Source organism: Oncorhynchus kisutch, linkage group LG27 (assembly GCF_002021735.2).
Source record: "Oncorhynchus kisutch isolate 150728-3 linkage group LG27, Okis_V2, whole genome shotgun sequence".
Taxonomy (NCBI): Eukaryota; Metazoa; Chordata; class Actinopteri; order Salmoniformes; family Salmonidae; genus Oncorhynchus; species Oncorhynchus kisutch.
The window spans coordinates 44,447,474-44,463,296 of NC_034200.2; the positions used below are offsets into that span (position 1 = coordinate 44,447,474).

Below are 15,823 nucleotides of genomic sequence, written 5' to 3' on the forward strand. Positions count from 1 at the left end.
TCTATTCTTGTTCTGAGAAATGAAGGCTATTCCATGCAAGAAACTGAAGATCTCATACAACGCTGTGTACTACACCCTTCACAGAACAGCTCAAACTGGCTCTATCCAGAATAGATAGAGGAGTGGGAGGCCCCGGTGCACAACTGAGCAAGAGGACAAGTACATTAGAGTCTCTTGTTTGAGAAACAGATGACTCACAAGTCCTCAACTGACAGCTTCATTAAATATTAACTGCAAAACACCAGTCTCAACATCAACAGTGAAGAGGCGACTCCGGGACGCTGGCCTTCTAGGCAGAGTTGCAAAGAAAAAGCCATATGCACATTGCAAAGAAAAAGCCATATGCACATTGCCTGTGAGCATCAGAGGTGAACCAGTTGCTTACATAGCTCGAGCAAGACATTCATCAGCATTTCTCTGACTACTTTCCTCCATTGAGTCAAATAAACTTCTGATTCCAGGAGGACCATGAGCTGTTGCTATTGATAAGGTGTCTGATTCATCATCTTCACCTCGAATTGTCAGAGGTTGCTTGTTGTGAGCACTGAGGGAACTTTATGCACTTGGCCCGATGATTCTGCATCTTTGTTGCATTCTTCACATATTATTTGGCACAGTGTTTGCAAATGTACACAGCTTGTCCTTCTACATGACCTGCAGTGAAATGTCTCCACACATCAGATAGTGCCTGTGGCATTTTCCTGTAAAGATTAGAAAAAAATGAGTAAAGGAAACAACAAATACAATTCCATATACAGATAAATAGTTAAGTAGTTAGATTAAACAACTAATTTGTCAGGTAAATGTTTTAAAATGAAACCTGTATGAAAACAGGTGAATTAACACTCAGTTAACAGGCTCAAGCAAGCTAAAACCCACATAGTAGCAAAAACTAACTAGCAGAAATTGTTAACAAGTTAGAAATGATTTAAACACACTTTGCTGTAGGCTACTGTTTACTAGTTAACAAAGTATTTATGTCATAAAATATATTCACCCCACCCAGTATTGTCATCAAACTTACCAGAAAGCATGTAGTCCTTGGCTCAGACAGTGTAGTAGTGTTGGCTCAATAGCATCTCATTAGTGTGCAAGATCTTGATAATCAGCTGTACATGTGATGGAAGAATGCACTGTGCATGCAGAGGGTTGCAATTCCATTGAATTGGGGATAGTTTAACAAAAATATGCCACAAGACCTAGAATTGCCTAATGTGTATCCCATACAAAAGGTTCACTGTTATAATAACTTTTTTTTAATGAAAATTTTTTCCCAAATTCCCGGGCTTAACTTCCAATGGAAAATTTCCGGGAAAGTTTCCAACCCTTGCAACCCTAGTCTCTACACCATTTCACATTTTGCTACATAAGACCGAATCCTGGTGGTGAGTCACATATATGTTCTTCTTCACTTCATCTAACCTGACCTCTGCCCAAATTGCTTACTCTTCTCTAACTCACGGCTGTCATGATCACTTGTACCAGACTGTGTCACTTCTCCTCCCATAGGATCTCTGATGGCTAACAATAACAATGTAAACCGTTCCCCTCTCTCCCTCAGTGACATGAATAATAAGTATATTCCATATGTAAAAGGCAGATTTCAGCCATAAATCCCCCTTGTGACAGGAAATGGACGCTTGTTGTGTGCAACAGGGAGTAGCATTTGAATGGAAGCTTCACACAAAAAATGGGTTACAAATTAAATGGGTTAAAATCTTGCTGGAAGTGACAGGGTTGGTGTAGGGACGTGTCAAAATGCAGAATTTTAGCACTTTAGCAAGCCTTTAGTCATATAAAATCTGATGAATTGAATGCTCCATGTGGTCTATATTAAAGGGCACTTCATTTAATATAACAGGCTTTAAAATTCCAATGTTGACGCACAATTTCTGCTTAAAATAATACAAGACACTCATTTTGTGGAACTACCATTTCATTGTAGAGCAAAGGAAATGCATAAACACTTTGTTTAGTGAGATCCTTTTTTTTTTGCTTAAATGACAACAGGAACTTTAAAAATTATTTTTATTTTATTAATAAAAAAAAAAAACATTTTAACATGATGGATACAAAAACCGTATGACAGGTAAAGGAAAACCCAGACAAAACCAACAGACTCCCTCACTTTCTCACCCCACAGGGACTGCTTCCACCTGGGTATCCAAAATAACTTTGACTACCGTCGCTTTCTCAAGTTTGCCCGTGTGTGTGAGGTGGACGGGAAAAAGCACATCTGCACCCGAGACAAGGTAAATGCTTCTGCTTGACCCTCAGCTCCTATTCATTCCCTTCATTTATGTTTTCATTCAACTTTTGGTAAACTAGTTAGGGAGTAGCCTAGTTTAGTGGTGATATCCATGTGCGTTGTCCACATACAGGAAGTGGGTAATCTGTATGACATGTTCCACACACGCAACTGCCTGCATAGAAGGGCCTACCAGCACAAGGTGGGCAACATCATCGAGACAATGTAAGTACTCTCACCTCAACAGGTGTTTAATACTGGTAACTGCCAAGATAGAGGAAACACCAACATAGTATCTTAATAGCGTGTTGGGCCACTACGAGCCAGAACAGCTTCAATGCACCTTGGCATAGTTTCTAAGTGTCTGGAAGTCAATTGGAGGGATGCGACACCATTCTTCCACAATAAATTCTATAATTTGTTGTTTTGTTGATTGTGGTAGAATCTCCCATAAGTGTTCAATTGGGTTGAGATCTGGTGACTGAGACTGCCATGGCATATGGTTTACATCGTGTTCATGCTCATCAAACCATTCAGTGACCACTCATGCCCTGTGTGTGGGGGCATTTGTATTTATTATGGATCCAAGGCGGTGGCTACTCTTCCTGGGGTCCGGCAAAATTAAGGCAGTTCTACAATTTAAAAAAGATTACAATACATTCGTTACAGAATTCACAACACACAAAGTGTGCCCTTAGGACTTTACCCCACTACCACATATCTACAACGAAAACATCCATGTGTATGTGTGTGTACGTTATCATGCCTGTGTATGCATGTGTATGTGCCTATGTTTGTGTTACTTCAGTCCTCGCTGTTCCATAAGGTGTGTTTTTATCTGCTTTTTAAATCTAATTTTACTGCTTGTATCAGTCACCTGATGTGGAATAGAGTTCCATGTAGTCATGGTTCTATGTAGTACTGTGGAATAGAGTTCCATGTAGTACTGTGGAATAGAGTTCCATGTAGTCATGGCTCTATGTAGTACTGTGGAATAGAGTTCCATGTAGTCATGGCTCTATGTAGTACTGTGGAATAGAGTTCCATGTAGTCATGGCTCTATGTAGTACTGTGGAATAGAGTTCCATGTAGTCATGGCTCTATGTAGTACTGTGGAATAGAGTTCCATGTAGTCATGGCTCTATGTAGTACTGTGGAATAGAGTTCCATGTAGTCATGGCTCTATGTAGTACTGTGGAATAGAGTTCCATAGTCTGTTCTGGACTTGGACTATGAAGGGACCTCTGGTGGCATGTCTTGTGGGGTATGCATGGGTGTCTGAGCTGTGTGCTAGTATTTTAAACAGACAGCTTGGTACCTTCAGCTTGTCAACACCTCTTACAAAAACAAGTAATGAGGGATCTTCCATGAGAGATTGACATGCATGTAATTAATTTTAGCTCTCTGTGTACATCTAAGGGCCAGCCGTGCTGCCCTGTTCTGAGCCAACTGCAATTTTCTCAAGTCCCTCTTTGTGGCACCTGACCACACGACTGAACAGTAGTCCAGGTGCGACAAAACCAGGGGATACCTAGTCAGTTGTACAACTGAATGCATTCAACTGAAATGTGCCTTCCACATTTAACTCAACCCCCTGTGAATCAGTGAGGTGCGGGGGGCTGTTTTTTCAATCTTTATTAACAGCATGCCACTGGCTTTACTCCAAGCCTAATCCTAACCCGTTAACTACGTGTCACTGGCTTTGAGTAAAACCAGTGTGTTTGTTAGTGGTGTAGAGAGGAGTAGGCATGTCATTAGTAAAGATTGAAAAAACAGCTAAGATATATTTTGAGTACAGCAGCGTTTGAGTTTCGTCCTGCTTTGTTCTATGGTGCTTAAATAAATACAGTAGTTCTTAACCTGTGACTGCCTCCTGCCTACTCCTCTCTACACCAGTAACAAACACACTGGTTTTACTCAAAGCCAGTGGCATGTCGTTAGTAAAGATTCAAAAAAGTAAGGGGCCTAGACAGCTGCCCTGGGGAATTCCTGATTCTACCTGGATTATATTTGAGAGGTTTCCATTAAAGAACACCCTCTGTGTTCTGTTAGACAGGTAACTCTTTATCCACAATATTGCAGGGGGTGTAAAGCCATAACACATGTTTTTGCAGCAGCAGACTATGATCAACAATGTCAAAAGCTGAACTATATAATTGTATCATCAATTTCTATCAGCCAATCATCAGTCATTTGTGTAAGTGCTGTGCTTGTTGAGTGTCCTTCTCTATAAGCATGCCAAAAGTCTGTTGTCAATTTGTTTACTGTGAAATAGCATTGTATGTTGTCAAACACTATTTTTACAGAAGTTTACTGAGGTTTGGTAACCGGCTGATTGGTGGGCTATTTGAGCCAGTAAAGGGAGCTTTACTATACTTGGGTAGTGGAATGACTTTAGCTTCCCTATACGCCTGACGGCACACATTTTCTAGTAGGCTTAAATTGAAGATGTGGCAACATCATCCGCTATTATCCACAGTAATTTTCCATCCAAGTTGACAGACCTCAGTGGCTTGTCATTGTTGATAGACAACACATTTTTTTTCACCTCTTCCACACTGACTTTATGGAATTCAAAATTACAATTCTTGTCTTTCATAAATTGTCAGATATACTTGGATGTGTAGTGTCAGCGTTTGTTGCTGGTATGTCATCCCTAAGTTTGCTAATCTTGCCAATGAGAAAGAAATTAAAGTAGTTGGCAATATCAGTGGCTTTTGTGATAAATGAGCGATCTTATTCAATGAATGATGAAGCTGAGTTGGCATTGTTATCCTATGGGGACATAGTCGTGGTAGCCAAAATAATGGCCTGCCCAGCATGTTTGTTGCTTAATTAACTCAGAAACCACACCTGTGTGGAAGCACCTGCTTTAAATACACTTTGTATCCCTCATTTACTCAAGTTTCCATAACTTTTGTCAGTTTTTTAAAGTTGAGAACAAATTCTTATTTACAATGACTGCCTACCCCAGCCAAACCCGGACGATGCTGGGCCAATTGTGCGCCGCCCTATAGGACTCCCAATCACGTCCAGTTGTGATTCAGCCTGGAATCGAACCAGGGTCTGTAGTGACGCCTCTAGCACTGAGATGCAGTGCCTTAGACTTCTGCGCCACTCGGGAACCCTACAGTACCAGTCAAAAGTTTGGACACACCAACTCATTTAAGGGTTTTGTACTATTTCTACATTGTAGAATAATAGTGAAGACATCAAAACTATGAAATAACACATATGGAATCATGTAGTAACCAAACAACGGTAAAACAAATCAAAATTTGCCTCGATGACAGCTTTGCACACGCTTGGCATTCTCTCAACCAGCTTCACCTGGAATGCTTTTCCAAATATCTTGAAGGAGTTCCCACATATGCTGAGCACATGTTGGCTGCTTTTCCATCACTCTGCGGTCCAACTCATCCCAAACAATTTCAATTGGGTTGATGCCGGGTGATTGTGGAGGCCAGGCCATCTGATGCAGCACTCCATCACTCTCCTTCTTGGTCAAATAGCCCTTATACAGCCTGGAGGTGTGTTGGGTCATTGTCCTCTTGAAAAACAAAAGACAGTCCCACTAAGCGCAAACCAGATGGGATGGCGTATCACTTCAGAATGCTGTGGTAGCCATGGTGATTAAGTGTGCCTTTAATTCTAAATAAATCACTGACAGTGTCACCAACAAAGCACCGCCACAACAACACACCACATCCTCCATGCTTCATGGTGGGAACTACACATGAGGAGATCTGTTCACCTACTCTGCGTCTCACAAAGACCAAAAATCAAAAATTTGGACTCATCAGAACAAAGGACAGATTTCCACCAGTCTAATGTCCATTGCTTGGGTTTCTTGGCCCAAGCAAGTCTCTTCTTATTATTACTGTCCTTTAGTAGTGGTTTCTTTGCAGCAATTAGACCATGAAGGCCTGATTCATGCAGACTCCTCTGAACTGTTGATGTTGAGATGTGTCTGTTACTTGTGAACTCTGTGACGCATTTATTTGGGCTGCAATTTTTGAGGCTGGTAACTCTAAATGAACTTATCCTCTGGGTCTTCCTTTCCTGTGGCAGTCCTCATGAGAGCCAGTTTGGTTTTTGCGACTGCTGGAGTGCTGCATCAGATGACCTGACAAAGTTGTTGACATTTTACATATTGACTGACCTTCATTTCTTAAAGTAATGATGGACTGTCGTGTCTCTTTGCTTATTTGAGCTGTTCTTGCAATAATATGGACTTGGTATTTTACCAAAAAGGGCTATCTTCTGTATACCAACCCTACCTTGTCACACCACATCTGATCGGCTCAAACGCATTAAGGAGGAATGAAATCCCACAAATGAACTTTTAACAAGGCACAACTTTGATTTGAAATGCATTCCAGGTGACTACTGTTAGGTTCTAATTTTTCAGAGTAAGTAACTCAGACACTAGAGAAGCTTAACCAAGGTTAATTCTCCCCAAAGGGTCTTTACAGCTGTAATTCAGACACAGACATGTCTTCCCCCGTGATGGATTCATACCCCACTTTGGGTGGAGTCTCCTTCTTATCTCTAAACATTGCCTCATTCTTGCTAAGCAGGGAACTAAGTGATATGAGCCTTAAAAGGTTTCTCCCCTTATCAGTACTGTCACATGCAGTTGGTTTCCCTGAACTCAACCCCTCCCAAGCTTCATTATGGCCCCCTCCCAAGTTTCATTATGGCCCCCTCCCAAGCTTCATTATGGCCCCCTCCCAAGCTTCATTACGGCCCCCTCCCAAGCTTCATTACGGCCCCCTCCCAAGCTTCATTACGCCCCCCTCCCAAGCTTCATTACGGCCCCCCTCCCAAGCTTCATTACGGCCCCCCTCCCTCATGTCTCATTACGGCCCCCCTCCCTCATGTCTCATTACGGCCCCCCTCCCTCATGTCTCATTATGGACTCCTCCCTCATGTCTCATTATGGACTCCTCCCTCATGTCTCATTATGGCCCCCCTCCCTCATGTCTCATTATGGCCCCCCTCCCTCATGTCTCATTATGGCCCCCGCCCCCCTCATGTCTCATTATGGCGGCAGGATAGCCTAGTGGTTAGAGTGTTAGTGTTGGACTAGTAACCGAAAGGTTGCAAGTTCAAATCCCCGAGCTGACAAGGTACAAATCTGCCGTTCTGCCCATGAACAGGCAGTTAACCCACTGTTCCTAGGCTGTCATTGAAAATAATATTTTTTTCTTAACTGACTTGCCTAGTCAAATAAAGGTAAAATAAATAAAAAAATGGCCCCCTCCCTCATGTCTCATTATGCCTACCCCTCCCTCATGTCTCATTGTGGCCTCCTCCCTCATGTCTCATTAGGGCCTCCTCCCTCATGTCTCATTATGCCTACCCCTACCTCATGTCTCATTATGGCCTCCTCCCTCATGTCTCGTTATGGCCTCCTCCCTCATGTCTCTCTCGTTATGGCCTCCTCCCTCATGTCTCTCTCGTTATGGCCTCCTCCCTCATGTCTCTCTCATGTCTGATTATCATCAAATCAAATGTATTTATATAGCCCTTCGTACATCAGCTGATATCTCAAAGTGCTGTACAGAAACCCAGCCTAAAACCCCAAACAGCAAGCAATGCAGGTGTAGAAGCACGGTGGCTAGGAAAAACTCCCTAGAAAGGCCAAAACCTAGGAAGAAACCCAGAGAGGAACCAGGCTATGTGGGGTGGCCAGTCCTCTTCTGGCTGTGCCGGGTGGAGATTATAACAGAACATGGCCAAGATGTTCAAATGTTCATAAATGACCAGCATGGTCAAATAATAATAATCACAGGCAGAACAGTTGAAACTGGAGCAGCAGCACGGCCAGGTGGACTGGGGACAGCAAGGAGTCATCATGTCAGGTAGTCCTGAGGCATGGTCCTAGGGCTCAGGTCCTCCGAGAAAGAGAGAATTAGAGAGAGCATACTTAAATTCACACAGGACACCGGATAGGACAGGAGAAGTACTCCAGATATAACAAACTGACCCTAGTCCCCCGACACATGAACTACTGCAGCACAAATACTGGAGGCTGAGACCGGAGGGGTCAGGAGACACTGTGGCCCCATCCGAGGACACCCCCTGACAGGGCCAAACAGGAAGGCTATAACCCACCCTCTTTGCCAAAGCACAGCCCCCACACCACTAGAGGGATATCTTCAACCACCAACTTACCATCCTGAGACAAGGCTGAGTATAGCCCACAAAGATCTCCGCCATGGCACAACCCAAGGGAGGGCGCCAACCCAGACATTATACCACCCCCCCTCCCTCATGTCTCATTATGCCCCCCCCCCCCCCCACCTCCCTCATATGTCTCATTATGCCCCCCCCCCTCATGTCTCATTATGCCCCCCCCTCCCTCATGTCTCATTATGCCCCCCCCTCCCTCATGTCTCATTATGCCCCCTCATGTCTCATTATAGCCTCCCCCCTCATGTCTCACTATGGCCTCCTCCCTCATGTCTCATTATGCCCCCCTCCCTCATGTCTCATTATGCCCCCCTCCCTCATGTCTCATTATGGACCCCCTCCCTCATGTCTCATTATGCCCCCCCATGTCTCATTATGCCCCCCCCATGTCTCATTATGGCCTCCTCCCTCATGTCTCATTATGCCCCCCATCCCTCATGTCTCATTATGCCCCCCATCCCTCATGTCTCATTATGCCCCCCATCCCTCATGTCTCATTATGCCCCCCATCCCTCATGTCTCATTATGCCTCCCTCATGTCTCATTATGCCCCCCTCCCTCATGTCTCATTATGCCCCCCCTCCCTCATGTCTCATTATGCCCCCCTTCCCTCATGTCTCATTATGCCCCCCTTCCCTCATGTCTCATTATGCCCCCCCTCCCTCATGTCTCATTATGCCCCCCTTCCCTCATGTCTCATTATGCCCCCCTTCCCTCATGTCTCATTATGCCCCCCTTCCCTCATGTCTCATTATGCCCCCCTTCCCTCATGTCTCATTATGCCCCCCTTCCCTCATGTCTCATTATGCCCCCCTTCCCTCATGTCTCATTATGCCCCCCCTCCCTCATGTCTCATTATGCCCCCCCTCCCTCATGTCTCATTATGCCCCCCCTCCCTCATGTCTCATCAAGGCTAGCTTGAAGAATCTCAAATATAAAATATATTTTGATTTGTTTAACATGTCTTAATGCTGATGTCTTCATTATCATTCTACAAAGTAGAATACAAAGGAAAAACCCTGGAATGAGTAGGTGTACAAACTTTGCCCTGGTACTGTATATCTGTGTTATTTCCTATATTTTATACATTCATACAGGTTCTCAGAAATGGATTTTTTTCTGCTGTATTTTATATGTTCAAAATGAGATGTTATATTGTCTTGTCTTTTTTTCAGGATCACAGAGGCCTTTTTAAAGGCAGACCCCCACATCCAGATACAAGGTTCAGGGGGAAAGATGTTCACCATCTCCACAGCAATAGACAACATGGAGGCCTACACTAAACTCACGGGTCCGTTCAACCCCATAGAAATATAACGTGTAGAATGGCTCTGGTCTGTTCTACTTACTCTCAAACCTCTGGTTGTCTGGGTTTTATGCCAGGCGTCAAGGCTGTTCAAACAGGCTGGGTTTTCCATACCTGTTTTTTTGTGTGGCACATTGCTGTCCATATAATTACTGCTGGGTTTGGTTTGCATGATTACCTCTCATCTTCCCACACTCCTTATCACCTTGTCTCTCCCTCTCCCCTCTCCCCTCTCCCTCTCCCTCTCTCCTCCTTTCCCCTGTAGACCATATGTTTGAGCAGATTCTGTACTCGTCATCCTCTGAGCTGGCTGAGGCCAGAGAGATCCTCCAAAACATCACCTGCAGACGCCTCTACAAGTGTGTGGGACAGACTCAGGCTGAGAAGCGAATGGAGGTTTCACAGGTGTGTGTGCGTGTGTTTTGGAGAGAGGATATCCTTCCATGGCATACTAGCGGAGCTTTCTACGAGATTCATATTATGTACCTCTCACACCCTCGTCTTCTCTTCCCCCAGGAAAAGCTCCTGGACTGGGCAGGCTGTGTGGCGAGGTCCAGGCCTCAGAATGACCTTCAAAATGTTACTCTGCAGCCAGGGGACTTTGTTGTCAATGTGAGTGTCCAGTCTTTTCACCTCAATCAGGGAACTGATTGAAAACATTTTACCATGGCCCCCCCTTTTCTATAGGTAACCCTTTGTTACCAGTTGTTCTGTTGAACATAGGTATCTCTTTGTAAGTCCATCTCTCCCCCTCTCTCTTTCTCTCTATCAGATCATCAACATGGACTGGGGTATGAAGGAGAAGAACCCCATCGACAAAGTGCGCTTCTACTGTAAGAACGACCCAACCAAAGCTTACCGGATCCGCAAGGACCAGGTCACTACTTCAATTACGTATTTTTATTTTATTTTTTATTATCCAATCATTTTTGGAGCTTGGAAACATGATATTAGGCAATTGTTGTTCCTGTAGGTGTCCAAGCTGCTGCCAGAACGGTTTGCTGAGCAGCTTATCAGGGTCTACTGTAAGAAGACCGATGAGAGGACCATGGAGGCAGCTAAGAAGAACTTTGTCCAGTGGTGCATGGATATGAACTTCTCCAAACCTCAGGTCAGGAGGCCTCTCTTTCATTTATATATCATTTTATCTCAAGTTGTTAGCGTTTTTACGTTGACAGTGCAAGGCTAAGCCATCACTATCTTACCTGCACAACACACAGTATTTTCCCTATGTTTAAAATTTACACTGGTATCCCTGTGTGTTTGTGATCACATTTATTTAGGATGGAGATGTGATTGCACCAGAGCTCACCCCTCTTAAGGCAAGCTGGGCACACAACAATGACAGTGATGATAATGATGAAGAGGATAGCCAGGGAGGAAGAGGCTGGGATGCAGTCAATGGTGGACAAGAGAAGGCAAAGACCAGACTCTTTTAAGAGGAAGATGAGAAACGAGAGAGTATCCTTCTGTTTACGGCAGTGGTTACCAATCATGGTCTTTGAGGGCCACAGGGTATGCAAGGTTTTGTTCCAACTCAGCACTAACACACCTGGTTCAGCTAATCTATGTCATTAAGATGAACTGACTAGCTGAATCAGGTGTGCTCATGATGGGTTGTAACAAAAGCCTGCACACCCTGTTGCTCCCTAGGACCATGGGTCGGTGACCGCCCCTCAAGAAAATGTGAGTCAGACTTTCAGAAGAAGTAGCTTTAAACAGGGTTCTGTTCACTCTGATTCAGTTTTGCCAGGGATTAGATCATGTAGTTTATTTTTAAATTTACTTTTTATGTTTTATTTCAAGCATACATTTTAGGTTTGGATATCTTAACGTTATGCTATTTCATGGTAAGAGAAGTGTGGGGAGTATGTGAGTATACATACCTGTTCTCCCAGGCTATGCATGTTGATGTATGCCACTATCAGACATGGATCTTTCCTATAGCCAAGCAACAACTATTACATATTTATCCATCCTGGTGAAAGTTACTCTTTGGACAATCATGCTGCTTTACCTTGTAATACTCCCAAAGCTGAATGTGTACTTATCCTTGGTGTTATATTTGATCCACATGCAAACAAACAGGTAGCCATTGTTTGTGTTTCAGGGCATTGTCTTTCTTTTATGCATGGTTTCTACACTGTTTTAGTTTTTATATACCCACCTACCATAGTTAGCCTGGTCATGCATACCTACAGTATGTAGGCAAAAGTAGGAGTTGACTAAAGCACATACAGATCAGGGTACAATGTAACTTAATTATGTTCCGAAAAGCCACCACTTTAACTGACAAACAATGTGAAGTTATCATATTATCTTTGTTTTCATCCATGTACCCTACTGAGGCAAGTAGGTAAGCAGCTATCTGTCTAGTGTTTGGTATCATTTGGGAGTCTCGTTATGTTATCTTCATTTAAACAATGTTTACCCTAAAGTCTGCCTCGAGATGAGCCCACAGCTGTTGATCAGACATGTTTGTTGATTTAAGTCATGCACTTTGTTTTAAATAAAGAATATCATTTTGAATTAAAGACTAATTGGGGGGAGAGTCTCACCATTTGAAGGGTTTTGTAATACAGAATGTAACTGGCCACATCTGTGAAATTACAACCCTCTTTCTCTGCCTGGCTATCTCTGTTCTGTTTCCTCACAACTTTGTGTAGAAGACAGCTCTGGGGGGGGGGGGGGGGGGGTCTATGGTAAACGGCTTGAGTCGTTCACGTTAGGATGGAATCCATAGTATAACCTGTTGTGAGAGGGTCAGTGCTATCCGGGTTCCTTGGGACATTCCTACCCTAAACCTTAACCCCTAACCTTAACCCTTACCTTAACAATGCTGCTCGCTCTATATGCCTATTTGGAAGTTGATAACTTGGTAGCCTATAGACAGAATAGTCTTCTCTTTTCAGCAGGATCCATTTGCTTTCCAACCTGCGATTGTATTTTAAATATAGCGAAGCCCTGTTGTAGCTGCATCACTGACAGATTTTCCGCATTTTCCCAACTTGTAGGCATGCCTTGTGATTGGGCTACACACAATCCACAGCTATTTTTTTTTAAATAAGCTATTGATCCTCTGTGGCTATATTATAGGCCTACTCCTGGTGTAGTAATCTGAATGATTTCATTTCTTTCTGAACAGACAAGTAATTCACTTTGGCAAATGTATTGTAATGTATCGGGTGCTGCTCCAACTCAAGCACCCTTCCTGTGGGGCTATGATTCTATAAGGAAATAAATGATTAAGTCCAACTGCTGGAGAGAAGAGTTGCTCGTCTCTATCAGAGTAGAGAGAGTGAGGGAGATGATAGAAACTGAATCTCCTAGTTCTCTCACCGCAGCAATGGCCACTCCTTGATCTATATAGGCTACAAACCATATGCTAAACCTGGGCTGACCCAACACTAATCAATTCTTAGAATATCAGGCATGTTTTTTAGGGGGCATGAGAATTACAGAATTACAGACTCAACTTGGAATTAACTCTAATAGCCCTTATTAGAATAAACATTTTGTAAAAAATAAAACATGCCAGGAGAGGCAAATCCTGGCAAATGGTTTCCGGAACGAATCAGTCCAAAACTGGGAGGTGCTGGATCCTGTTCTGGGAGGTGCTGGATCCTGTTCTGGGAGGTGCTGGATCCTGTTCTGGGAGGTGCTGGATCCTGTTCTGGGAGGTGCTGGATCCAGCAAAAATGAAGCGCTGCCTAGGCTAGTTTGCGCCTGGTTCGCGCCTAGTTCGTGCGAAGGTGAAACGTACACTCCTGTAGATCTGAAATAATTGGGTGGTGAAACTTGCCAGTCAATCAGAAATGCAAGTTGAAGCATTTCAGGCATTTTTGAAAGTGAGGACAATCCTTGTCCTGCAATGGAAAAAAAAATGTATAGTTGAAAAAAATGATTTAGAAAGTAATAGGCATTTTGAATTAAACGTGTAGAGTGGAGCTTATAGTTACGTGATGACATCTTACCTTCAACAATATTCAGCAGTCATGTTTTCGAAAAACACAGTTTCCATAATTTTTCGCAATAAAGTTCAACAAAAGAAAAATCGACCCCCGACGAATGGATAAAATGTTGTCGATCTTTCAAAAACCTCCTAGATCTGCTGTTTCCATTACACGTTGCAACAAAATTTTTTGCGACAGCTTTTGTAGAATAAATCTGGGTCAATGGAAACCTGCCTACAGACTACAAAAACAAAGATCTGCTGTAGACAAAGGGATTTCTTTCGCAATACTGCAGGGCAAGAAAGAGAAAGTTCTCTCTAAATGTATGACCTAGTGTTAAGGTGTCAAGACTGGCACAGTCCCCCTTCCCCTCTTCTGTGGGAGAGAGGAGGTCTGGCTATCGTCAAACATTTGCCTAGCTGATGGGTCTTTTGATCCACTGTCAGGAGAGTCATGACAGTCCCCTCTGGTGGGTTCAACCTTGGAAGGATTCTGCAAGTTGCAACCCACCATAAAAAGGACCACGGAATGTCCTGGTTGTGGATCACCATTGCAGTCCCTTTCTGGTGGTTTACCCTGGTAGGTATTCAGAAGGAGCAGGCCACCACAAGAATGGGCAGGGGATGTCCGGGTTGAGAATCGCCGTTCCGTACCTGTCGCCTAGACTAGTAGATCTGGACAGTAATTTAGGAATAGAGCCATAAACAAGTTCCCCATACAACCATCAGTTAGTGCCACAACGCCACACATTTGGGGAAGAAATGTAAGTACTTATTTTGTGAGTGTGTGTGCGTTAACATCTGCCTAAGTGTCAAAAGAAAACTAAACAAAAATAAACAAAAGATATACAAAATATAGTTACCACATGTTAATCCTCTAATGGGACTGTATTCTATATATGTCCACGGTCCTGGCTAAATTACTATCATGGCATTGTGTCTAATGTCATGTCTAGGGCGTTCCTACATAGCGGTGTGTTGCTTAGAGCACCATCCTAAGTTGATAAGTATACAGCTGTAAGGCACCAGCTTCAGGCAGTCTACAGGGATGACCCATGGACCTCTGGGGAGAAACTGGTGAGTACGGTAGCTGTAGAGTCAAAGGCCTCAGGATACATTTTCAACTTTACCAAGACTGGTATTTTGCTCGGATCCTTAACTGATTTTTGTCCTCTGGCGTCCTTGGGTAGACAGAGGGAGTCTGGAAGGACATCAAGGAATCTTTGTGTTGTCTGTGAATTTATAGCACGGCTTTTGATGTTCCTTGGTTGGGGTCTGAGCAGATTTTTTGTTGCAATTGCAAACATAATAAAATGGTGGTCTGATAGTCCAGGATTATGAGGAAAAACATTAAGATCCACAACATTTATTCCATGGGACTAAACTAGGTCCAGAGTATGACTGTGACAGTGAGTAGGTCCAGAGACATGTTGGACAAAACCCACTGAGTCGATGATGGCTCCGAAAGCCTTTTGGAGTGGGTCTTTGGACTTTTCCGTCACCAAAGATTAGAATATTATCTGCTATGACTACAAGGTCCGATAGGAATTCAGGGAACTCAATGAGGAACGCTGTATATGGCCCAGGAGGCCTGTAAACAGTATCTATAAAAAGTGATTGAGTAGGCTGCATACATTTCATGGCTAGAAGCTCAAAAGACGTAAATGTTAGCAACACCCCCGCCTTTGTGGGATGCATGGGGGATATGGTCACTAGTGTAGCCAGGAGGTGAGGCCTCATTTAACACAGTAAATTCATCAGGCTTAAGCCATGTTTCAGTCAGGCCAATGACATCAAGATTATGATCAGTGATTAGTTCATTGACTATAATTGCCTTTGAAGTAAGGGATCTAACATTAAGTAGCCCTATTTTGAGATGTGAGGTATCATGATCTCTTTCAATAATGACAGGAATGGAGGAGGTCTTTATCCTAGTGAGATTGCTAAGGCAAACACCGCCATGTTAAGTTTTGCCCAACCTAGGTCGAGGCACAGACACAGTCTCAATGGGGATAGCTGAGCTGACTACACTGACTGTGCTAGTGGCAGACTCCACTATAATGGCAGGCTGGCTAACAGCCTGCTGCCTGGCCTGCACCCTATTTCATTGTGGAGCTAG

General features: G+C 43.6%; 1 protein-coding gene across 11 annotated transcripts in view; it reads left to right on the forward strand.

Annotated features, from left to right (window-relative positions):
* LOC109885155 (deoxynucleoside triphosphate triphosphohydrolase SAMHD1) overlaps positions 1-12,292 on the forward strand; it is a 44,737-nt gene extending 32,445 nt beyond the window's left edge. For all 11 annotated transcript variants that reach the window (XM_031806748.1, XM_031806746.1, XM_031806747.1 and 8 more), the window contains 8 exons: positions 2,144-2,252; positions 2,382-2,473; positions 9,622-9,737; positions 10,018-10,157; positions 10,269-10,364; positions 10,525-10,629; positions 10,726-10,863; positions 11,036-12,292. In XM_031806748.1, coding sequence (XP_031662608.1) covers positions 2,144-2,252; positions 2,382-2,473; positions 9,622-9,737; positions 10,018-10,157; positions 10,269-10,364; positions 10,525-10,629; positions 10,726-10,863; positions 11,036-11,191 — 952 coding nt within the window. In that variant the 3' untranslated portion in view covers positions 11,192-12,292. The remainder of the gene's footprint in view (positions 1-2,143; positions 2,253-2,381; positions 2,474-9,621; positions 9,738-10,017; positions 10,158-10,268; positions 10,365-10,524; positions 10,630-10,725; positions 10,864-11,035) is intronic.
* Positions 12,293-15,823: the final 3,531 nt, after the last annotated feature.